Here is a 25,658-nt window from a genome sequence, read left to right as displayed (position 1 = left end):
TAAGCTCTATATTGCACTCCAAATAGAGTACTGTGTACAGAAAACCAATCCTTTACATACAGAAACCCAGAAATGTTAACTGTAGAACTAGGCTTTACATTTAGAGGGGATGAAAATTGGTTAACTTTTACATTTATTGTAAATTTCCTTTGGTGCTTCTCTAATCTTCTCTCCCAAATAGCACATAACAAGTGAATCAAATAATGAAGAGACCATGGCAGGCAGGTATTTGCATAACTTTTGTACACAAAAGCCATTATAGCCCCATTCTACACACAACTCCCGTTGACATTGTACTGAATGTGGAAATTGTTAGCACCATCTGTAGGTCAAAAACTATTGTAAATTCATAGACAAGGTCAGTATGAGAGAAAATAACTATGTGACAATTGTTACTATGTGTATGCCATCAACAGTGTGCTTAGGTGCTTTAGAGCCAAGTAGGAGACAAAGTCCAAAGAGCTTGCAATGTAAGGCGCTCATTCTGCAAAGATCGACACACATGCTTAACTTGACATATGAGAAGTCCTGCTGACTTCTGTGGCGTCTACTCAAGTGCATAAAGTTAAGCATGTGCATATAGATTGCAGGATGAAGGCTTTAGGCACTGTACAGATGTGGGAGGAGGGTGGAAAAGGAATGCAACTGAAATGTGAAATGTACTATTAGTTTCACAATTTGATTTATTTTCTGTTTCTTTTCACTGCGGGAAGGACTGAGATTCTCTGGGATAAAACTGTGTTAAATAAGTGATTCCGGTACGAATATTTATTTAGTCTACAATGTAATATGTTAACTTTATAATTATAATCCCCATAACAAAATCTGTAACCATACAAAATAGAGTGGAATCCTCCCCCTCAAAAACAGGAAAGTTGTGAATTCATCTTTTCCATTTTTTTAAATTCTAAATTTTAAAAAATTTCTTCAAAATGTTGAAATGAAGAAGAAAAAACCCCTACCTCTCATGCAAGGACCTTGAAAAAAAAAAGGTGTTTGAATTTATTTATACCATAGATTAATCATGCAGATGCTGCTTAATGCTAAATGAACATGGACAGTTAACCTGATACCTAGAAGCTTGTGGCTTTCACAGGCTTGCTTGTGTAATGCACTCTAATTTGTTTGTTTGCTGTAATTTTACTAAAATACTTGAAGGAAAAGTGAGTTTCTTTCTGGTGGCCAAATTAACTGCTCTGCTGGCATAAGTGGATGCAACTCCATTGAAACAAATTAGAAGGGCCTTGCTTACACCAGCACTGAATTTGGCCCTGAGTTGACTACTAAGAAATCATGAGGAATACTTAGCTCTTTTGGGAGAAAATCAATGGGAGCTTCTCGCAAAGATCACAGGTAAAATACTACCCAAAATTGCACATCCCACTCAGACAGCCTTCCTCTTCCCACTCTGTCGCAGTCACCTGTATTCTTGCTAAATTATTCCTGTGACAAAATTGGAACTGCTCTGTCATGATTTATGAACAGTGAGTGTTGACCTGGCTTTTGGGATGTTTATTGTGTGAATATATTGGTTTAGTTTAGTAGGTGGCTATAAAGGAAACAAGCAGGAAGGGAAGAAGCATGGCTCAGGAGTGGTGTTCAGTGGGCAATGCTCATACTCTTATAGCATCAATATTTTACCTCCTCCCAAGCCAACCTGCAAAACTAGTTTTGTCCAAAGACAAAGCCCAAGAATGTGAGAACAAAGCAACTCTGACAGTTTAGGGAGGGGTGCTCTCTGCAGAGACGAGTCGTTGTTTGGGGGAACCAGACTAAGATGCAGGTGTTGGCTGGACTGTCTGAAGAAATTAGGGCTGACTAGGTGACCCTGAGGGGATGGTAAGCCTTTGGGTAAGATGGACAAATGTGGACTGTTTGTTGTCCTAAAATGCTTTTTATCTACATGCTTTGTTACTATACATAGAATGAACAATACTCCGGTTTCAATAAGGCAGTTTTGTCACTAGACACCATCGGCCACAGGCTCCCAAAGGGAAGAACCATAAGTGCGGAACCCAGTCAGACCTGCTGGGTACTGAAGCCCAGGTACCAGTCTGAGTGAGAGAACTGTAGAATTCCAGCCTGGGATAGGTAAAGACACGAGGCCTGACACTTGAGGGGGTGCATTCAGAGAGACCAAAAAGGGGACAGGGTGCAGCTAGCCCTCCAGTCATGACCATTACAACGGTGATTGACCCCTAAGCTCTTATGTGTGTTTTCTCATTAAGAAGGGTCCCATTCATTGCTGACAGTGCAGTTCCACTGAAGTTAGTGAACCTCTACATGTTTACGCCAGTGGTGAACACGATTTCAAATGCAGCTTTGCTACACTGCTACAGAGGATTTCCGCAGCCGAATCTGATAAAGGTAGCGGTCCATTCTAAACTGGTAATTGCTGTAGTTAACCAATTTTCACTACACTCCAAGCAAAGTTTTTAGTTAAAGGTAGCCCCTGTTTTAATTCTGAACTTCATTAGTAAATGACCCTTGATCAAGTCTAAATAAGCAGTGCAAAATCGGTTTAGCTTGAAGACTATTATATAACTCAGCAAGTTACTGTATATAGGCATGATTGCTAAAAGTAATGATTTTCCACACAGTTCCCACTGCAATCTAATACTGCAATACAGATTGAACAAACATATAGAATTTTAAATTGACAGCTATGTACAAAATTACACGGTACAAGGTTATTATAAAACATAATTCAGAAATAAAACTCTGATTTCTTAACACAAAATACTGCAGGTTCCCAGTTTTAAAGCACAAATTGCATAACTATCTTTTAAACTGAAACAGACTCTAAACATTCTGTAGTTTGAGTCCAAATGCCTTTGAGTGCATGCAGCAGCCAATAAATATTCAGAACCAGAGATTTGCCAAATAATATTAGTTTAAAATATTTTGAATGGATCACCCTAGAAAAATCTCTTCCTGTTTCTTTAACAAAATAGATACTCTAGGCCCCAGACCTGCAAAGACTCATGTATGTGTCTAACTTTATGCACGTCAGAAGTTCCACTGAACTCCATAGGACTATTCATGTGCTTAAAGTTAATGTGTGTTTAAGTCTTTGCAGGATCCAGGCCTTAGGACTTGTGTATATGGAGAGTTAGTGTGCAGTAAGCTGGAGTGTAGTGCCCCACCCTGTCACGTGCACTAACAGGCAGTGTGGACCCTCCGAATGCCCACTCGAAGTTCTGTAGTGTGCCTTGATCTACTCCCATTTGAAATAGGTAGAATACTGCCCCAAACTGAAACTGGAGTAGATCAAAGTGCAACGTAAAACTTCTAGTGTGTGGTACCAGGGCCCACATGACCAGTTAGTGCGCAGCAGGCCAGTGCATTGTACATTTGAACTCCAACTTGACGCGAACTAACTCTCCATATAGACAAGTCCTTAGTGTTCAAACAGCCAGCTGTTCACTACAATACATTTTCCTTTAATAGATATCCCCTGTCTAAAATGATAGCAAATGAAAGTATGTTCATCTGAATTGGGTCTTTTATTTGGTCCAACATCAGTTCCAATTGCTGGTAGGGCACTAGAATGGGAAGTAACAGATTTCCAATCAGATGCTGATGACAGTGCCTACTTTTACCCATAATTCAGTTTTGGAGGCACTGCTGTCTCTAAAATGACTCATGGGGTAAAATGCTGCAGTCATTACCCAGGCCATGCCCTCATTGTCTTCAGTAAGAGTTTGGCCTAGGAAGGGACTACAGGATTTGACCCCAAGTGAAGTTTATCCGTGGCCTACTCCTATCAGCCCTCGACACATGGAACTCCCATCAGCTTCCACAGAAGTTCTGGGTATGGAGCGTTTTCAGCATCAGACCCTGGCAGCATTCACATAAGGCACATTCTGAAGGTGCTTAAGTTTCTTGCATCTGGCGGTTATTTGCTGGATACACAGAATCCCCAAGGAAGGATTAGTGAAAGACCATTTTAGAAGAAACTTTACATCCCAAGATATTACTACAAACATGATCAGTAATGGAATTTCAACACTGTGGAACGTGCTTCCTAGAGTATGGCAGCATTATATGGATTTGTCAGTGTTTCACTGACTCCTTGTTATTTATTCTTCTGCTTTGCTGTGACACCTGTGGGAGAAAACATAAAACAATTACAACAACAAAAATGTTGTGATCAGGTGTTTGTGTGTGTGTGTGTGCGTATCCTGTACATAATGTACTACTTGGGAAAATTGGTTTTAAATCCATCAAATAAGCCAGGTGCCCCAATGCACTTAAAAAAAAAAAGAGGAGAGAGGAAGAAAAAACAAAAAAACGGTAAAACTATTAATGTATGTACTCTATGAAAACTCAATTTCATTTATGCACTGAGATTCTAACTTTATTTCAAGAGTTTAACCATCTTCTTTGTTCTGGAGCTGGTCACTGCTAATAATTCAACACAGTACTTGAAACAATAAATGTCATGTTCTCCATGCTGAATGCTGGAAATACTAGGTTTTCAGCTGTATGCTAGGTTTCAGAGTAACAGCCGTGTTAGTCTGTATTCACAAAAAGAAAAGGAGTACTTGTGGCACCTTAGAGACTAACCAATTTATTTGAGCATGAGCTTTCGTGAGCTACAGCTCACTTCATCGGATGCATGCTAGTTTGACACACCAAGCTTAGGGACTAATATTGCTTCTTCTGCAGGAGCTGGCAGTTTTGCCATTGACTTGGGCACTGATCTCACAAGTAAATCTGAGGAGACAGACATCCCACTGCCTTCACACAGAGCTGCACGCAGGCTTAGGGTTCTTCTAGCACAGAGTAACTTGCATAAATGGGGTTGTAAATGGAGCACAGTGGGGTCTTTAGTTTTAGCATAGTGGTGGTGAAAGATATTTAGCATGGACTTAACTGAATCTTCCCAGTGTGTCAATTTCCAGAAAGAAAACACCAAAATTCCAGTGTCGAGGAATTCTACTTTTGCACAGACTTATTCAGGTGAGTAGTACCATTGAAGACAATGAGGTTACTCATGTGAGTTAGGCACTTCAGGAAGTATTTGCAGGATTGGAGCCTTAATCTGTAAATGTTAAGGTGCTTTCTAGCTCATTGACCAAACAAAACCTCCTCCAGATCTCATGAATATTTTACAGATATGGACACCATGGCTAAAAATATACACACCCACAAGAGTGAATAATTAGATTATAGTGGCAGATGAGAAAATTTAAGACCATAAGAAGCACTGAATCTGTTGCAGAAGATAAGATGGGTTGTTATCCCCCTAGAATTAGAAAACAAAAATGACCCAACATGAAAGTTATCCTAATTTATTTTTTTTAAGACTGAAGAAATACAGTCCTTTTGGAAAAAAGAGCAGGTCAAGGTGTATATGTAACAGATAACATATAGGTTTCAGAGAAGCAGCCGTGTTAGTCTGTATTCGCAAAAAGAAAAGGAGTACTTGTGGCACCTTAGAGACTAACAAATTTATTTGAGCATAAGCTTTAGCTGTAGCTCACGAAAGCTTATGCTCAAATAAATTTGTTAGTTGCTAAGGTGCCACAAGTACTCCTTTTCTTTTTTAGATAATATATAGTGTGGGACTTTTTTGTTTTACTTTTCTTTGTAACCCTTGATAAACTGAAATCTACTTCCTCCCTGATTTATTTTCCTTTTTCCCTCCTCCCTTTTGTGATCACACTGCTTTGTTCAAACAGAAACAAGTGCCAAGCACAGGCACTCATCTTTTACTCTTTGAAGAACAAAATTGTACTTCTGGGGGTGAGGGGAGAACAAAAGTAGCATCATTTGGCCTTTACAAACAGCTATTTCAATAAAATTGGGGTTAATTCAGGAATCAGGTTCTATGGTTGGTGATATGCAGGTGGTCAGCCTAGATGGCTTTAAAATCTATGGTTCTGTGAAACAAGGTAAATTTGAGCACATCAAAGCCTGTCTTTATTCTACTGCTATTGCAGACCCACAGCATGCTAAAAGCTGCGAGAGGTTCAGCTCTGATCTTCCAGCTGGATTTGGCCAGGGGGGAGCATGGGGAGCTGCCATGACTTCAAGATCCAGCAAAAGGGTTCTAAAAAATGGCCATTTCCCAAATGTAAATCCGTTCTCCTGATTCCCCGCAAATTGTGCTTCCTTGGGTTCCAAACTAAAAGGCTGTATTCCGGTAGAAAGGAAGGGGGGATGGAAATCCAGCGACTTTTTCTCCAGAAGGTGACGATGACTAATAGCACAACTCATCTCCTAGTTTTACTGGGATTGTTCCCACTCTCTTTTACAGCGAACGTTCATTGCCTAGTGAAGTAACAGTGCTGCTGCTTGTACTGACAGGTGGGAACCATGAATCGGATTTACAGACAGACTGGTGAGGAAAAAGTTGTGGCTAGAGGCTGTAGGGCAACAGAAGAAAAGGGCTTTTCTCATCTACTCTAATTCACACAAGCACATAATGTTCAGACACCAGATAAAGAAGGAAAGGACAGAATTTCAGTTAGGGGCTCACTGTAGCATGTTCTTCCAATACTTCATCACCAGAGGGCACTGACAGACAGACATTAAGGTGGGACCCTATCATAGCTGGAATTTTAGGACAACCTCGGCTATGAATTGCCTTTACTTTTACTGCTTTCTTTCAGGACCTTTACAGCTCTCACAGGGTTTGATTCAAAGCCCACTGAAATCAGTGGAAAGACCCACTGATTTTCAACCAATTTTGGATCAGACCCTTAATGTAAATTCTTGTGTGTGGCTTTCTTGTGTATTCCAAGGCCAGTCCAAAAAAAACCTGGATGTGCCTCAGGTCTTGTCTGAGTAGGGATGTTATAAACTCACGTATGGTCATCTCTCTCCGAACATCTTTAATGTTCTTGAAGCTACACTTCTGACATATGGGGGCTCAGTCCCTGACCTGTGTCTCAAATGTGAATTTTTGCTGCTGCTCCTGTCAATCTTTGGCGACTGGATTCTGAAAGACAGCACAGCAGCTGCCCACCTCTTTCAGGTGGGAGGCTGTAGAGAAGGGGTGTGACTGGTACAGGAGGAGCCATGAGTCAGAACACTAGGATGGTCACTCGCACATGCCCAGAACACCGGACGTTCCGGCACTGCCAGGAACGTCGCATGACTCCGTCCCTCAGCATGGCTTTGTGTGCACCACATTGGAGGGGTCATTCTGAAGAGCACATTGCCCAGATCTCGCTGGTGTGACAGTGCACTAATGCTGGTGGTGGAGGCAGATAAGGACACTCTTCATTATGGCATCCTTGGTATGATACTGGAGACAACCACATCTGGTTTTGTCTCAGTACCACATGGGGGACAAACAACCCCAAAAGAGCACCAAATGGCCTTCTTACGGAACACATAGCTCTCTGGCTAATCCTTGGCTACCAAAATGGCTGAGAGAGATTGGTTCCTGTCATGGTAAATTAGAGCAGCCTTCAGGCTACTGATGCAGAAAATACCAAAAAAAAAAAGTCTTAGCAGAGGTTCCCATGGCTTCTATTTCACCACCAGCAGATGACTGGCTAAGAGGAATATTAGTTCCCGGGGATCACTAGGGAGGGATACCCAATATTCTTACATAGCAAGAAACTGCAGACTCTGTAGAATAAATACATTTTGTTCATGAAATCAGATATTCAGAGGGTTCAGATTATTGGTTCATTTAATTATGGCTGCTCATGATTAGAATGCAAAGGAAAACATGTAACTATGCAATTTCAGTACATGTAACTATGCAATTTCCCCCCTGTCCCCTTAATATAAATAAAGGCAAATCTTGGAAAATGAAAATCTTAGTGGGGGTCACCCAAAGCTTTCTTAAAACTGTAAATGTTTTATGTAAAAATACATGTAAAAATGTAAATGAGGAATGTAAAATGTCAGGAACATACAATACCCTGATATCAGGTGGGAGGTGCAGGGGCACTTGATAGAGAGTTTCAGAAAAATTGGGTTTACCCATAGCTGCATGGGTGTCTCAGACAAAGCAAAATTAGGCCCCAGTGCTGGGCTATGTTTACACTAGCACTTTTGTTGGTAAAACTTATGTCACTCGGGGTGTGAAAAAATATCCCTTACACTGACAGAAGCGCCGGTGTGGACAGTGCTATGTCAGCGAGAAATGCTTTCCTGTGGGCATAGCTACCGCCGCTCGCTGGGGTGGTGGCTTAATTATATCAACGGGAGAGCTCTCTCTGGTCAGCGACTACACGGGAGATCTTACAGCAGCACAGCTATACCGATGCAGCTGTGCCGCTGTAAGCTCTCTAGTGAAGACATGGCCCTGGAAAGATGTACACATGCGCTTAACCGTAAGCAGCTGCATGCTCCATTCACTTCCACGGATTACTCATCAGCCTAATTTTAAGTACATGCACATGTCTTTGAACACCAAGACCTTAGTGCTGACTAGCATGTGAAATTTGGATTTCAGTTGGGCTGGTAGTCCTGTATGAGCAGAATTTCTTCCCTGGTCCACTATTCTGCTTAAATAATTCCAATAAACCTGTTAAAACGACCCTGTAATGGATAAGCCCCACCCACAACCGGAAGCCTAGGGGAGGAGCAGTCGCCTCTTTCGAAGGACGAATGTACTGAAGTTACATTTTTACAATTTTTGGAAAAAATAATAATCAGACAAAAGCAAGGCCTCCAGTTATCCTGGTTAAGGTAATTAACACCAGACTTTATGGTCTCTGCTGGGAAAGGTAGATTGGCTGTTGCTGACATAAAAGACAGACATTTGGGACCTGATCCTGCAGCACTGGGAGTATTACCACTGACTCCAGTGGGGCAGGATCAAGCCCTTGGACAGCAAAAATCACAAACACATAATCAGATATTAAGGCAAAAAGCTTGGTTGCCGTAATGATTACTGATGGCATCATAAAGTGTAAAGTCCCAGTGCTGGGGTTAGTTCACATAAAAGCAATGTTGCGTGTTTACATACCTCACTGTATCACACAACGATTTTTGGTTTTATTATCTCCAGTATCAATGTCAACCTCTGCTTTTAAATAAAAGAGAGACACTAAATATATCTGACCGCTGTGACATAAAGGTAACAACATGGAACGTCATAGGACAGAGACTGTCCTCTTGGAAACATGACTAGTTTATATTTCTTGGGACTAAAAACGATTCGTTTAGTCAATAGCTAAACAGTCTGAAAACTTAAACGATTAAATTGTGCTTGGGGCCTATGGTGGCCACCCAAGGAGTAAAGTGGAGTAAAAGCCCCAGCCCCATCCCACTGCATGGGAAAGACACCATTTGATCATGTCTCCAGCCATGGAGGTGGGAAGAGCAGGAGCTGCATGCCCAATATTCTCTCCCCTTTACTCATGAGGGAGGAGAAGGGGTGGAGAGTTGAAGAGACATGGGTCTACTACTGTCCTTCCCGTCTGGTGACCATTGGAGCTGGCGGGGCACATGTCGGGTTGGGACAGCAATGGGAATACACTGTGTCAGCCCTCTAGAAGATACAGCAGATCTCCCCATGAATCCCAAGTGAGACGGAGAGCTCTGGAGGAATGGTGCCAGAGAGTCCCCCAGTCCTTCCTGGGGCAGCACAGTTACACGTAGTCAGGGCTACATCTAAAAGCTGTCTCTAGCCTTAAGAACGTGATCTTTTGCACAAGCATCAGTGTGATTTTTTTCCCTCTCAAGCTGTGTGCTTGAATATTTAACACTAAGGAAGGGTCACACTGAAATACACCAGAACTTTACACTTCGGTGACACTAATTCTCATGTGCAGAATACTCTTGTAACTGATGTCTTGGGGAAAACCTCATAAAAATTGGGTGATGGGAGTACGGGGAAGAGTTTTAATACACTTATATTAAAGATACATTTATAAATAGTTTATATGGGTTAACAAATGATTAATAGATGTTATAATGAATGGTTAGTCTCTACTATAGTAAATGATTAATCACAGCTTTTAGAGTCCAATGGGCCAGTTAGTTGCATCTAACTTTAACTTACAACTATCTGTAGCACCTTTGACAGATGTGCTTGTCACCATCTGTCCTGTACTCCACTCATATGTGCAACATCTTTTTATTGATCCATTAATCATTAACCCTTTATAAACTATTTATACATGCCCCTAATGGGTAGTGGGGCCAATGTTTTTGCATTGTTTAACCAGTCTCCGATTTTAAAGGACATCTGCATTAAACAGTGTTTTTCTGGAGGGTAGTAAAACTCCTATTGACTTCACTGGTGCAGGACTGGACCCTAAAAAAGGAAGGAATACTTCTAATTAAAAAATCCTAGAGAGCTGAAGATGTGAACTCCGTCTCCTGTATTTAGCTAAAGTGTTGCTAATCTCCATATGCTGCACTGAAATGTGTTACCTGACTGGCTTTTGCTGTGTCGTTTCTTCTTTCTCCGTTTCCCAGACCCTCTTTGCCCTTCCTTGTCAGTAAGTGCTTGCGCCGGAGGGACTGTTGCTGAGCAAGAAGAATCAGTCACTGGCTCTTCTGAGAAGGATTTCTCCTGTGAGGTGTCCAGCAAGGAGTCTGCGGCCGGGTCGTCATTTTCTTTCTCTGTCCCCCTTAACTCTGTATGCTGAGAACTCGACTCATTGGTTGGAGTCATTTTAGCACTGCCAGGTGCTAGTTCAGCTCTGGTTTTAGCCTCGTTCCCAACTGCATCACTTGGTTGTGACGTTTGTTCATTAGACACCAGGCCTCCTTCTAACTGAGTGGGTCCGGATTCACTGTTTTTGTCTCCTGAGAGGGATCCGTTCAATTCCTCTTCTAAACCAGTACAGTTGCCTGAATAGCTGCTTGCAAACTTTATAGTTGTTCCGGGGTTCGATGGCGCGAACACAATGGCGTTGTATTCCACGTTCTCTTGAAAGCTACACGAGCCGTTGATCTGCTGAATACCCACTCCATTGTTGGGCTGATGGGTTCCCTCAACTTCAGTTGAAGGTAAGGCGCTCCTGTCAGTACAGGGCTGTTGTGGCGAACTTCCTCCAGCTCTGTCTTTAGGAAGCACTTCATCGGAAGCTGGTGTCTCTTTGACAACTCTACCGGTAGCCGTCGCAGTGGCAGCAGCTTCTGAGGCTGGAGTGTTTTCTGTGTGCTGATTGCCATCCTTTTGCTTGGTCTCAGAGGCACTTTCCTTCGCTGCTGCTGTTTCTGACGCATCAACACTCTTTCCTTTAAACGGACAACACAGGATCAGGCACAGTTGTTTAGTCTAGCATGTGACTGTCAACCAACAACAATGGGTCGTCTGAGTGTAATCTGACCACCTGCAATGGGCCCCGGGCTAACGGCTCAGGGCAAAGGGGCCAATGGATTTATAATGGCCGTATGCGGTCAGGAGCTTTTTACGTCTCATCCAAAAACTAGCCACTCCTATAGTCCAGTGACCCCAAACATCACATGGGGGCATTTGGTTCAGAACCCAGGCTCCAACACAGCAAAGCACTTCAGCGTATAATTTTGAGTTTGTGCTTAGCTCCCATTGACGTTAATCAGTTTCATTCCCTCTGAAATCAATGGAACTTAGACATGCTGCATAGGAGCCTACCTGAGGGGAGCTAAGGGCCAATGAATTCCCAGCTGGCATCATGGGCCTGATCCTGCTGTCCAAGTCTTGTTGCAGGAAATAGCTCTGCCTGAGACATGTGTTCAGAAGTTCCCCCCATCTGGGCTTCTCCATCCAAGTACCAACCCAGCCCAGCCCTGCTTTTTAAAGGGATTGCAGGAAGGCTGCAATTTGCAAGTTATCTCTTGTGGCAGGCCAGGGTGACGGCCTTAAACAAGATTGTTGGCTGGTTTGCCTCTGGGAGTGGAGGCTACCACCTCAAAAGCGGAAAGGAAGCTCACACTGCAAATTTAGAAAATAAGCATCTCTTGGGTAACATTTCCCGAAGTGCCCAAGTCCCTTGGAAAATGGGACTTCGTCACTTGCACAATTTTTTGAAAATGGTCCCCCTCGTCTATTGATCAACTGCAACAATTCAAAGAAGAGAAGTTCCTCTGTATGTGTAACGCCAACAGACCCCAGTCGTCGGCGGGCGGGATCGAACCTGGGACTCCGGAGCTTAGTGCATGAGCCTCGACTGCATGAGCTAAAAGCCAGCTGACTGTTAGCTGAGGCTGTAGAGCAGACTCATTTTATCTTTAAGTGGTCTCGGTGCCACTAGATGGGACAGAACACCACACCCAGAAGACGTGTGGGTTACATATGTATTTGTTTTGCTACAATATTTGCAGCAGGCTAGAGGTTAATGGTTGCAGGTATGGTTGGGTCTTTGGTCTTACCAGGCTCTCTCTCCTTCAGCGTTTCGGCAGGTGAGGCTTTAGGAGCAGTGTCCGGCGCACTCTTGTTTTTAGCCGTTTTCCGCAACTGGAAACCTTTCTTTATGTCGGCCAGCAGGGCATCAATAACACACACCTCGTCCTGCTTCACGGCCCCTTTCTTAACTAGTGTTTAAACAAAAATGGGAAAATGGCTAACGTTGCACTCCGGGGGAATGGGCAGTGATAGTTGAAAGCGGTGGGGTTACCACCAAGGGTATATGCTGGGGAGCAGGCCCTGATTTTCCATTGCCCTGCCCCTTGCGGTATCACCCATTCCAGTGCAAAGTGGGTGTCAAACACTGCCACTCTGAGCTGGCACCTTTCTACACCCACTGCACAGGTGTGAATGACTATGGAAGGCGAAGGGCAGCGAAGAACCTGGCCCAGAGCCCTTGCCAACCAGGGTCGGCGCCTCTAGTATTCTCTCTGCTTTGCCCTATGCCAAAGTATGCCTGTGGCACCCTGCAGGCCAAGGCCTTTAAATGGCTCCTGTTCTGTATCTTGAATTTTATTGAAAGTGAGGGAGGGCTAATCTTGTTTCTCTCCTTTGCTGTTCTCTGCTGCACTGTGGTAGGGACCCTCTTTAAGGCACCCAAAAGCCTTCAGCCATCGAACACTCAGAAATCTACCCTGAATGATTATTATTGGAACATTAAGGCAGGAAGAGTTTGGAGCTTCTATCAGTCCTCACCTATACGGATTGTATGCAGTGTTATTGTAGCCATATTGGTCCCAGGATATTAGTGAGACACGAGGGGGGTGAGGTAATAGCTTTTATTGGACCAACGTCTAGTCCAGTAAACTTCTCCATCCAGACCTGAAGAAGATCTCTGTGTAAGCTCGAAAGCTTGTCTCTCTCCCCAACAGAAGTTGGTCCAATAAAAGATACTGTATTATAATCCATAGAGAGACAAGCTGGGTGAGGTATGTACATCTCCTTTTAAATAAACCCTTTCAAATACTCACTGATCTTCCCGTTGTCTCCCTTTTGTCTCTTAGCCTCTTCCTCTTCCAACTGTTTCTTCCTTTTTTCTGCCTTTACAGCTTGTTCCTTCCTGTCCTTGTTTTCCTGGAGCCAGAGAAGAGTCACAGGGGATGTTTGGTTTAATATCTAGTAGCAAAGCCACCTAAAGGGAAGATGGTTCAATCTATTCACAGCTTGTGCAAAACAAGGGGGAAATCCTGGCTCCTCCCTCCCAGAGAGATCCAATAGGCAGCTGGGAGCTGTGTGCTCCCCCGTTGTGGGGGGTGAGAGGCAGTGAGTGTACTTGGCTGGGGCTCCATCCCCATCCCGCAGTGTGCCGTGGGGACGGGCAGTGACTGGATCTATTGTCCAGATGCCCCACATACAGGGGATGTACAGCAGGCTGAGGAATCTCCCCCAACTGGCTGCAATGGACTCTGCAACCCTCCCAAGCTGCTGCAAAACCCTCTCTGAGTCAAACCTGGTTGCTTGGGCTGGACTCAGGGATCAGTTTCTGACCCACTATAAATCCACAACTTTTCTACAAACTTATCCTGGAAGAGAGAGCGTCCTGGGTCCATCACTCAAACTCTGGGTTAATGCCAACCTCTAGCCTAGCAGCTCTAGCTTGGTAGTGCAAAGCTCACTGAGCTCTCCATCCTCACTCGGCAAAGAGGTTCCTTCGTTAGTGCACATCACAATCTGAAAGCTGCCTGCAGATCTCAGTCAAATCCCCAAGCTGGCTGTTTCAGTACCACACCCAGAACCCAGTAATGTCAGTGGCAAAAATCCCATGGACTTTAGCAGGGGAAGGCCCTAGCTCAGGATCTGACCTCAGGTTCATATCCTCCAGTGTGATCAGATGGTGCAAAGTGGATAGATTCCAGCTGGAAATGGCCAGTGGAGAACACTTCTTGCAGTCCTGCCCACCTGGCTTAGGGGACATGCTTAGAGGTGGATGGAATAGGGCAAGGAGCATGGTGGGGGTCGGCTGAGGGTATGGCGGAGCAGAGCTTTGTTACACCAGTTCTCCAGTTGCACATAGTCCCTTAGGGACCTTATGCCTGTGGAGAAGTTAGAGTAGCCACTTGGTTGCTCTAATGAAAACCAGGGCTGGGCCAGTGCTGAATCAAAGGGCCATAATGAGCTCCTTGATGGCCCTGCCCTTGCCCCATGCACCAAATGGAGCTCAGATGTAAGGGAAAATCAGGTCCTATTTACTATCTGAACTGATGCATGTGTTCCAGCACCTGGATCCTACTGCATAATGTTCACAAATGCAAACCTTTAGTGCTCTGATGAAGAGATCCCTGAAGGTTTTCATGGTGCTAAATATATCTTCTAATGACAGCTTGTTTGCATCTTCACAGAGATAATTTGCAAGTTCCCCCTTCTTCATTTCAATGATTTCAAACTCCTCCTCCAACTTCTTTGATGCATTTATGCTGTCCTGAAATGCATTTAGGCCAAGTTACAAAGCATTGTGCATCAGACATTGCAAGGAAAGACTAATGGAAAAAAGTAGTTAGAATGACAATGTAACTAGAGTTCAGTTCCAAGGCCCAGATCCTTGGCTGTGACCCAGGAGCTCCTGGGGCAGTTAGGAGAAGAAGTGCAAAGATGGCTTGGGTTCTCCTTTATCCCTGCTCTCTGCCTTTCTAGTCAGTACCTGCTGGTCATGGCAAATGAACACAAAAGGGTTGTGTGGCATTCACATTCATTTTCAAATATGAGAGGCGATGAGGGGACAAATGTTTCCACCCTTCACTCCTCCCTGAACAATCTGCCTTTGCAGAGTCTCGGCTCTTCTCTCCTCAAAGGAGGGCACTCCTTTCACTGACCTGGATGGGCGTCTCATACTGGGCTTTCACGTCGTCTTTCGATGACAAAACCTTTCGCTCAAGTTCTAGCAGCTTCTTTAAATTGGAACTGGACTCCGCACGTATGATTTCAAGGTTAATTCTGAAAATGAACACAAAGCCGCAGGAGATTAAACACAGTTCACTTCTCGGAGAGCTGGGCTAGCTAGAAGAGAGGAAAAACAGCAATGATTTCCCACTCTCCTCCCCCTTTTCTGTTTCCCAGTGACTCTATGGTATTAAGCACAGAACTATGCCTGTGTCATTCTAGGTAGCACCACAAGGAAACATGGCCTAGTGGTTAGGACACTGGACAGAGTTAGGAGACATGAGTTCCATTCCTAGTTTTGCCACTGACCTGCTGTACCTGGGACAAATCACTTCACTTGTCTCATTGACTGGCCCACCAATCGCCGAGCACGAGGGGGCCCTGCTCTCATTTGAGGCCCTCAGGTACTACTGTGATGCAAATAATTCATGAATTTAGAGTGGGCTTTTCAAAGTGCTTCAATGATTTAGGACCACAGCTCCATTCACTTTCAACTGTGTTTGTGTTTCAACGGGGCTGTGCTACTAAGTCACTAAACACTTTAGGTGGGCTTTTCAAATCCCCTGATAGTACAAAGCATCACCAGCTAGAATGGACCATGCTAATATTTGCTCAAAATTATCTGGCTGTGCAAATTCTCAGGGGACATTTGTCCACACGTATCTTATTGTGCTTAATGTTTTGTTCTCAAGAGCAAAAGGGTCACTAGTGTAAGATGGATGAAAAATCCAAACAGTCCCCCCAAAACCTTCAGGCAACAACACAAACACCTTTGTTAACAAGCCAGCTCTTTGGCCATGAGAACATCCCCCAGCAGCACTTCTGAAGAGAGGGCCAGGTCTAACTGGAATCTTGTGTATTGTACATTTGGAAATGGATACATACGGACTTTAATTGTTTGGCTTCACTAACACACTAGAGAGACTAATCTACAGATTCAGGGCTCTTCTGAAGCTGCTAGGCTATTGTCCCTGAATACAGCAGTGACAGGTACTTCAGCACTGCTTATAGGTAGCTAGGATTAAAAAGACAGAGCCTCCTTGAACGCCATACCATTTCTGTGAATTCCTGCAAAGCAGAATTAATTGAATGCAGAACAATTTCTGACCCTAGTTACTGTCTTGCTTATTGCTGAACTGTGCATATAGCCGATTTGCATTTTAAAACGGCTTCAGAATTTGCAAAAGGAAATCCTTTGGTTACAACTAATTGAGTCTCTATCCGGTTAATGCATGGATTATAATAACAGCCATTTATGTCTTAATTTCTTGAATCTGGGTGGTTCTTCTTTTTTTTATTTAAAGTATCAGGTTCACAATCCTACCCGGCTGCCTTTGAGACACATTCAAGGTCCTTGGGAAGCTGCAGGAGGTCTGTGTGACTTTTCTCTACTTCCTAAAACAGAAACGTTTGTTATTTTTGTATTTATTTTTCGTACGCAGCAGGTGCACAGTGGGGGGAAGGAGGGGAAGGGTTACAAACAGAGGGAATGACTGGTGTGCGCAATGTTTCATTCCCACCCCACCCCCCACTGTTTGTTTAGCAGGATTCAAAAGGGGACCAGCCGTTTCTATGGTTGCCAAGACTATCCAGAATTATAAGAGTACAGATTAAAAAAATATACAAGAGTATTGAAAGGGGTATGAACCCTCATGCCGCAGGGCGGAGAGCGATCTCTAACTGATGGGTGGTTAGAAAGGAACTTTCCCAGTGGATAGATTATCCCAGAATCTCCTACTGCGGGGTTTCTTTCACCTTCCTCTGAAGTGCAGGGTCCAGGCCTCTGCTGAAGGCAGGATATTGGACTAAAAGGACCACTCGTCGGATCCAATCTGGCAATTCTTACGGGTCTGTCTATGCATTAAGAATATCTGTGTTCTAGTTTATCTGCCTGCCTAACTATCTATCTACTAACTTATACAACCATCTTTGCCACAGTGTCTGAGCACCTCAGCATAGCAATTAGGAGTTGGCTAATTTTTTTTTAGGTGTCACGGTAAAAGTGGGACCCCAAAAAAGGGTTTGAATGCATAGGATTGGCAAGGGGAGAGCTCAATGAACAGGGCAATAAGACTGGCATCATTGGCAGAGGAGAGGGAGAAGTGGTAAGCTCTGGGTGGCAGGGACTGGTTTTTTTTGGTTCTTTGTTTGTACAAGCACCTAGCACGATGGGTCCATGACTAGGGCTCCTAGCCACTATGGTAATACAAAAAATAAATATAAGGGCAGCTAAGCGGCAGTGAGAAAGCTATGAAAGAGCTTAAAGCTTGGGCAAGAAGTTTGAATGTGATCTGGTAGAAAGGGGAGATCCAGCGTGCCAACACTGGAGGGGACTTCACTGGAGCTACGGGCCAGGAATATGTTCCTGGCAGCTGCATTTCGTATGGGTTGGATGGGGGTGAGATGGGCGTCAAAGAAGCAAGAGAGGAGGAACTTACAGAAATCAAGGTGGAAAATGATTAAGGCTTGGATGAGATTCTTTGCTTTCTCAACTCTTTGTTTAGAATTCTTTTAAAGCTAGGTAGCACCTGCAGCCCAAGTATTATGAGCCCAAGCAAATTAAGCAATCTCTCCAGTACTATGCAAATGTAACACCCACAGACCCAGATCATCAACGGGCGGGACTGAACCTGGGACCTCTGGAGCTAAATGCCTGAGCCTCTACTGCACTGGTTCTCAACTGTGGTCCACCACTTGTTCAGAGAAAGCCCCTGGCACGCCGGGCCGGTTTGTTTACCTGCCGCGTCCGAAGGTTCGGCCGATTGTGGCTCCCACTGGCCGCAGTTCGCCGCTCCAGGCCAATGGGGGCTGCGGGAAGGGCGGCCAGCACATCCCTCGGCCTGTGCCACTTCCTGCAGCCCCCACTAGCCTGGAACAGTGAACCGCAACCAGTGGGAGCTGTGATCGGCCAAACCTGCAGAAGCGGCAGGTAAACAAACCAGCTCGGCATGCCAGGGGCTTTCCCTGAACAAGCAATGGACCACAGTTGAGAACCACTGCTCTTCTGCATGAGTTAAAAGCGATATGGCTCTTAGCTAAGGCTCTAGAGCAGATTCATTAATCTCTCTCTAAGTGGTCTTGGTGCCACTAGATGGCACAGAGCAGCACACCCAGGAGGTGTGTGGGTTACACAAACAAGTGAGGAGCATATAAACACAAGTACATAACATCAACTGAAGGTATGGCTGGAAAAATAGTTCATGTCCAACCAAAATTCCCAAAGGAAATTGCAGTAGTACCTCCAGAATATGGTGGAGAAGAGTAACACGGGTTTGGTTTGCTTTGGTTTCAGTTAGTTTGAGTAAAGTGCTAATTTTAAAGCCATCAGCATCTCCAGTGTGACTTCCCTGAAAGACAGAAAGAAGAGGCAGGAATAACCCATGTCAAACTCAAATACTTACTCTGTATTTATAACCTATACACGCAAAAGAGAGAAGAAAAGTTATTTTCATCTATAAAATGTAGTGATCTCTTAACAACAACAACAAAAAAGATTTCTTACATAGTTAAGAAAGTTTCCAACTTTGAGAATCAGTTGACAGAAAACTGGCAGGCGATGGGTCGTTAGAAGATCTGAAAAATAAAGTTATCCTTTACATAAGGGTCAGCTTCAAAACTGAATGTTTCCCAAATTGGATCAGAATTTCCATTGTACCAAGGCAGGATTTCCATATACTAGAACCTCAAAGACCCTCAAACACCAGAGTTATGGACTACAAGCAGACACCATGTGAAACTGGAAGACACCCTCCCCCCCGCCCCTCCAAAAAAAAAAAAAAAGCAATACAGGCACAGTATAGTATTTGCATCTTAAAGGTAGGCACATCTGGGCTGCCTGTCCCCACCCCCATGTGTGGGGAAGCCACTTACAGCTAGGAGGTAAAGATGCTGGGGCTGCCAGCCTGGAAAGTGCCCTAAAAGTGGAGCTAGTGACTTTATTTCCACTAGTGGGAGATCTTGAATAAGTCCTGGTCTATACTGCGGGGGTAGTCGATGTAAGTAAGGTATGCAACTTCAGCTACGAGAATAGTGTAGCTGAAGTCAACGTACCTAGATCGACTTATTGCGGCGTCTTCACGGCAGTGAATCGACTGCTGCCGCTCTCCCGTCAATTCCGCTTGCGCCTCTCACTGCGCTGGAGTTCCGGAGTTGACAGGAGAGCTCTCGGGGATCGATTTATCGCGTCTAGACTAGACGCGATAAATCGACCCCCGATATATTGATTGCTACCCGCCGATCCGGCAGGTAGTGTAGACCTACCCTAAGAATCGCTCAATACATTTTATTCCTTCCTTCCTCCCCCGCCACCTTATTTCCAGAAGCATTTCCCATTCTGTTCTTTTCATATCAGCCCTGTGCTCCCTAAACAACTTCACGTACTCCAAAAAAGGAAGCATAACACATGGTGAGGGCTACCACGTGATCTACCAAGGTATATCCGTGATGGCCTACATCGCTGCTGTATACAAGCACTTCCTATTTAGAAAAGCAAACATAACAAACTTTCTTGTCCTCCAAAATCTCGAGTTTTGATTAGTTTATAGGAGGATTTGGGAGTGGAATTTTTTGTGAGGTGAGGCAGGATTGTGTGTGAGGAATTTATTGAGGGAAAGCTCAGTTGAATGAATTTGTTTAGCATTAACTTCTAAATTTGGTCATTCTTAACTTCTGCAAGAGTAGGGTGACCAAATGTCCCGATTTTATAGGGACAGTCCCAATTTTTGGGTCTTTTTCTTATATAGGCTCCTATTACTCCTACCTCCATCCCGATTTTTCACATTTGCTGTCTGGTCACCCTATGCAAGAGTGAGTTCTATAGTCTAAAACCTGCTTCTCTGAAAGCTGTGTCACTTGCACTAACAAGCCTCCAACTGGTTGACAAAGTCATTGTTGAAGTGTACTGTATCCTGGGAGGTCATAGAGGGTGAAGTGTCCTCTCTCTGGTACCCAGTGCCAGCTCCATGGTAGGGCTTTGAACATCAGGAAAGACAGCTTGAACTACACTCTATGTTCATAGGTGAGCCAGGGCAGAGAGTGGAGAACTAGGGTGATGTATTTATAGTAGCCAGTGGTGTTAAGCAGACAGGCTGCTGAGTTTTGTATCTGTTGGAGGTTTTTCAAGGCTTGTGGCTCTATTCCTAGCTATGAGTTGCAATAATTTGAACCTGGTGGCCATGAATGCATGGGCCATCCTGGCCAGATCTGTGTCTGATAGGATGAGCATGCAATGTGCTGGCTAGTTGCAGATTTGCATATATATGAGATGGAGACAACAAAAGGCCACTTCTTCCTTAAATTCTCAGGTAAGATAGATATACTACTACAAGCCGAAATGAGGCCTCACATGGCTCTGAACACAACACGCTGAGGGGTGACACCGTCCCATTTACCTTCACAGGCTTTCCTGATTGCTTCTGCTTTTGGCTGTAGCATATCTAGCATGACAGCGGTCTCTTCATATGACAGCATACACTCAATCCGCAGCTGGTAGCTAAGAGAGGGAGTCGGCACAAATATACAGTTACGCTTAACAGATTCCTGACCCTGCCAACAGAAAGATTCCTGACCCATTCCCCAAACCATCACACTCTAACCTCTGCCAAAAGCCACATCCAGGCTCGTGACCAGCTACCACATCTGCATCACATTGATACTGCACAGCTCTGTCTGTGGCTTGGGGCGGTTCTTTCTCAATGGCAGGCCATAACTGGCAGCACGGAGATGGTGGCTCCTGCCGTAGAGGATACACTGATCTCCGTGGAGAGGGAGGACGGCCACGTGGCTATTGGGAGATCTGGATTCTATTCCTGACACTCCAAAAGCCTTCCTGTGTGACTGGGCAAGTTACTTAACCAGCCGGCCACACCCAGGGCCTATGCCAGCTTCTGCCATCTCAGTGCAGAAGATTGTGCGGGAGCAGCCACATTCTACAAGGCCACAGACATCCCCCTCAGCCTGAAAAAGAGGCAGCACTAACTGTGGAAGGGTATGGCCATCACATCCTCTCATCACAATCTGCTGGCAGGGATTCCGATTGCCTTACGACTGTTTCCTCTGGCTGCAAACCCAGAAGAAGGGCATTGGTGCTATCCCTTCCTTCAGTACAGCAGTCTTACTAACCTTGAGTAACTGGCCAGGTTGGCCCAGCAATGTATAACTTACATTTCACTGTACCAGTGTGTCTGCTCCTCTCTGACACAGAGACTACTCCACTACCTCACATGGGTGAGGATGATTAATATTTGTAAAGCACTTTGAGAGTCTCTGATGGAAGAGGCATGTGAAATGCAAATAAATATACAAGTGCAATATTATAATATGAACGCCAACAAACAAACCCAACAACTATGGCGTACACTAAAAGCATTTTAAGAAAGGCTTAGTTTAAAGCAACAAATCCATTAAAAGAAAGATTTTTTTTTAAGATGGCCTTTCTATAGTGTTATCACAATAAAAGAGACTCTTTAAAGCTGACTTTCCCTAAGTGCAGCCAACGTCTTGGCATTCAGAACGTTTTGCAGAGTAATGCTCTAATTTAGAGTCCTTTTAGTATCCTTTTAAATGACACAGAGTGCTACATCCAATTGGATCAAAAAGTGAAGCTTGTTGTTATGGAATACAATATGCAAGCAAAAGATCAGGCTGAAGTTGCTAATGATCTGCCTTACCTGGGAACCCTGAGCAGGAGAAGATAAAATTGATCTGCACTTGCTAACTTGGCTTCTTCTTCCTTGAAGGTTTTCAGGTTTTCTATCTAAAAAGAAAACACAAGACTCAAGACCCCAGAACTGCATCATATCTGCAGTCTTTGTGGATTGAATGAAAAGAGTCTTTCCATCTAACCTCATGTTTTTCGGGTAACAGCTTCAGTAACTGCTTCAGAACCTCCACGTCAAACTTGGTCCTGTCCCCTTTTTGAATCATGTCAGCTACCTCTTTGTTTGAGCTGCAGAGAACAGGCATGTAATTAGAAGCAACAACAGAACAACAGCACTGGACAGCTCCCTATGACCATATGCTATTGATTAGGCCCTACAGACCCTAGTGAGTGGTGCATAATTAGGCCTTACTGACAGGAAGATTGTTCTCTGGATTAGTGCAGTAGCCTGGCACTCAGAATTATAAAAAGGGTAGCATGCTGGTTTTAGATGGGGTGCACCCATTCACTTTCAGGGTACCATTAGAGAAAGGGATATGGGTATTTTTCCCATCCAAGTACTGATCACCCCGGGAGGCATCATTCCACCTTCGCCTGTGAGTATCAGTGCAGTGCATGGTTATATTGCAAGACCTGTTTGCTTTAACCAACCAGTTTATTTTAACAAGTTTTAAATGTTATCACTCGTGTCATTCACAGGCCTCCACTGAATTAAACTATCTGCAACTGCCCTGAAGGCTCAAACCTTACAGAATTCAGTTTGGTTTTATTTATTATCTTTACACTACTAGTTGGGAACACAAAAACCAAAGTTTACACATCAGGTACCTGTCCATATCTTTAGGCACCTAAAAATCTGGCCCTTTGTCTCTCTGTGCCTCAGTTTCCCTCTGTAAAATGGGGTATAAATAGCACTGCTCTTCCCTGCTGGGGTTTTGTGACAATAAATACATTAAATTTTTTAAAAAAATTTACAAGTCTATCTTCAGTAGATAGCTATAATAAACTGAAGATAAGAGGGACTGATAATGTAGGAGTAAGTGGCCACTGTCTCAAATAAAATTACTATTTTCCCCTCTTGTGTTTACCTTCCATCATTTTTCACACCGTGGAACATAAGCGAGATGCTTTAAAATCAGTAACTGTGGACATGAATAGATATGTAATTACAGAAAATATAGAAAAATTATAAATAGATGAGATTGAACTAGCTGTCTTCCTTGTTTGTATTTAGGTATGTCATTTTATAGTCACTCCTTGGATGGTCAGTCACTTGCTCTATGTCTTAGAATCCAGGATGTGTTTGAACTGTGGGAAATATACTGCCCTGTGTCGTCCTTTCATTTTAAATCTCAAATACAATCTTTATTGTATTGTCTCTCACTACAAAAATTTAGGGTGTGATCCTGCAAATAATTCCAACAGTGAATAGTCCCACTGAACTCTGCTGCTGTGAATAAAATTACTTGTTTGTAATTATTTGTATGACCAGGCCCTGGATGTCCTCAGAGGAAGAATGGCCAAGTGGCTCAGGGATTAACCGGGGTCTTGGGAGTCATATGGATTTTTCAGCCCCTCACAGAACTGTCTGCTACAAAGGCCATGCTAATTTCACTTGCCAAACTGTTGCTTTATTCAACAACCGTGAAACCAGTTCATAGCTTACCATTTAAATTGCTTCAAAAATATGTTCAGATTGAGACTCTTCTTGGAGTCTAAGAATGTGATCTGTTTAAGAAATAATAATTTATGTTAGATAAGCCATGTGCAGTGGCCTTTTACCATAATCTTCAAACTATGAGAAATAGCCCATTACCTCCTTTGGTTCCACCTTCCCTGGGGTAGCTGCTTTCTCCTTGGGCTTTGTTTGCGGAAAACAAAAAAGCTGCTCAATGCTCATGTAATCTGGCTCTATAGCTTCATCGCTGCCGCTGCTCACTGACGCCCACATGGAGCGACTTTCTGAAAGAGACGAGGCACTAAGAATGCTACAGAGGCATCTCAAAACTCAGCACATCAAGGTAATGTTCCTCACTACCACTGTTCCCAACCCTCCAGGATTGTCTTGGAGTCTCCAGGAATTAAAGATTAATCGTTAATTAAAGATTAGGTCATGTGATGAAATCCCCAGGAATACGTCCAACCAAAACTGGCAACCCTACTTACTGAAAGGGAAACACTCAGAAAGATGAATGTAATAAATAAGAAAAGAGACAGATTAGCGCTGGACCTGTGCTAATTATTTAAGAGTGGCTTCTCCCACAGACAGGATCCCAAAGGTTTGAAGGTGAATTAAACCCGGAAATCTACAGCCGTCCGCGATTTAGCCAAGCTGAAGGCAGCAGCCAAGCTAAATGGGATTTACTAACTTCTGTTTGCTCTAGCTGATAGGCTATGTATTGCAAAATCACAGGTGTCCATGGGACACTGAGCTCGGGTTAGGTTATCATCTCTGCCTACAGAGATGCAAACAGCCCTACTACGTAAGGGCTCCCGAAGGTCAGTAACAGCGCCAGACTCATTAGGAACCCTCTAAATAACTCCTTGGCTCCCCAGTATGTGAAGCTATCCACAGTGTTAGTTATACTAGAGAGAATTCTGCTATATGCCAGAAGGGGAACCTTCATTTGTTTGGGGGCTAAATTGTGACTTTACACCAAAGCACTGTGATGAGGGCAAGATGCTTTTAGGAGCTACCAGGCATGGAGGGGCAGCACAGCCGTGTTCCTTAAAGGATACAGATGATGTTCTCCTGTGTAGCTGGCTGGGTTAGAGTGATTGGGGGGGCTGTGGGGTGGGGTGGGGGGGAGGCATGGCTCCGTGGCTAGCACCCAGCCCATCTCCTCGCATGCATGCACGGGCACTGGCCACAGTCAGGCCATTTTGCTTCTCTAGTCTCGTTTTCTGGCTATTGTTGCAATGAATTACTAAATGTGCAGCGATAGACACTGTGGGGTAACTGGTTCTGAAGACTGGACCATAGGTGCTGGAACTAGGGGTCCTGCAGCACCTCCTGGCTTGAAGTGGCTTCCATCATATACAGGGTTTACAGTTTGGTTCAATGGCTCTCAGCACCCCTGGACTGGAGCCAAAACCCAATGAAGCCGATGGGAAGACTCAGTGCTAGGGCACCTCAGGCTGTTTTGGGGAGGGGAGGGGAAGGGAGATATAAGGAAAACACTATTCACCCACCCCCAACCCAACAAAATCCAGTGGAAATGGATAGCGTAGGACACACTGGGGCAGCTATGTGTGCATGTGTCTCGCTACAGCAGCTACAAAAACAATGACTGAGTGCAGCCATTAGACACACCTACCTCGCACCACATTGGAGGGCAGCTTCTGCCAGTTGAGTTTCTTCATTCTCAGGGTTGGAGTCTTCACCTTCTTGGGGAAAGGCCTGGCGTAGCCCAAAGCACAGTCAACGTGGGCAACCACTACTTCTTCCATGTTGCCTCCTGGCGGGGGAGGAGGTGGCATGCCTCCCAGGCCGGGCAGTGGGGGAGGAGGTGGCATGCCTCCCAGGCCGGGCAGTGGGGGAGGAGGTGGCATGCCTCCCACACCGGGCAGTGGGGGAGGAGGTGGCATGGCTCCCAGGCCGGGCAGTGGAGGAGGAGGCGGAGGCATGCCTCCCAGGCCGGGCAGTGGGGGAGGAGGCGGAGGCATGCCTCCCAGGCCGGGCAGTGGGGGAGGAGGCGGAGGCATGCCTCCCGGGCCGGGCAGTGGGGGAGGAGGCGGAGGCATGCCTCCCAGGCCAGGCAGTGGTGGTGGGGGAGGAGGGGGTGGCACAGGTGCCATGCCGGGCAGTGGTGG

At 44.6% G+C, this 25,658-nt stretch overlaps 1 protein-coding gene across 2 annotated transcripts; it reads right to left on the bottom strand.

The window, feature by feature from the left end:
- On the bottom strand, positions 1 to 25,658 carry LOC141989530 (inverted formin-2-like). Of its 2 annotated transcripts, XM_074956337.1 has the most exons (17): positions 25,391 to 25,517; positions 25,163 to 25,354; positions 23,662 to 23,807; positions 23,512 to 23,573; positions 22,031 to 22,133; positions 21,856 to 21,941; positions 20,578 to 20,678; positions 18,690 to 18,760; positions 18,427 to 18,534; positions 16,512 to 16,582; positions 15,121 to 15,241; positions 14,565 to 14,729; positions 13,282 to 13,384; positions 12,277 to 12,438; positions 10,351 to 11,163; positions 8,939 to 8,995; positions 2 to 4,107 (listed from the first exon to the last, which is right to left on the bottom strand). In XM_074956337.1, the coding sequence occupies exons 1-16, from the start codon at positions 25,509 to 25,511 to the stop codon at positions 8,940 to 8,942; spliced, it is 2,481 nt and encodes an 826-aa protein (XP_074812438.1). In that variant the 5' UTR covers positions 25,512 to 25,517; the 3' UTR covers positions 2 to 4,107; position 8,939. The 2 variants fall into 2 exon arrangements, with proteins under 2 accessions (XP_074812437.1, XP_074812438.1); XM_074956336.1 differs by having other exon boundaries at positions 1 to 4,107; positions 25,163 to 25,658.

The sequence above is a fragment of the Natator depressus genome, chromosome 6 (assembly GCF_965152275.1).
Source record: "Natator depressus isolate rNatDep1 chromosome 6, rNatDep2.hap1, whole genome shotgun sequence".
Lineage (NCBI taxonomy): Eukaryota > Metazoa > Chordata > Testudines > Cheloniidae > Natator > Natator depressus.
This window is presented reverse-complemented; position numbering and strand designations above follow the sequence as displayed.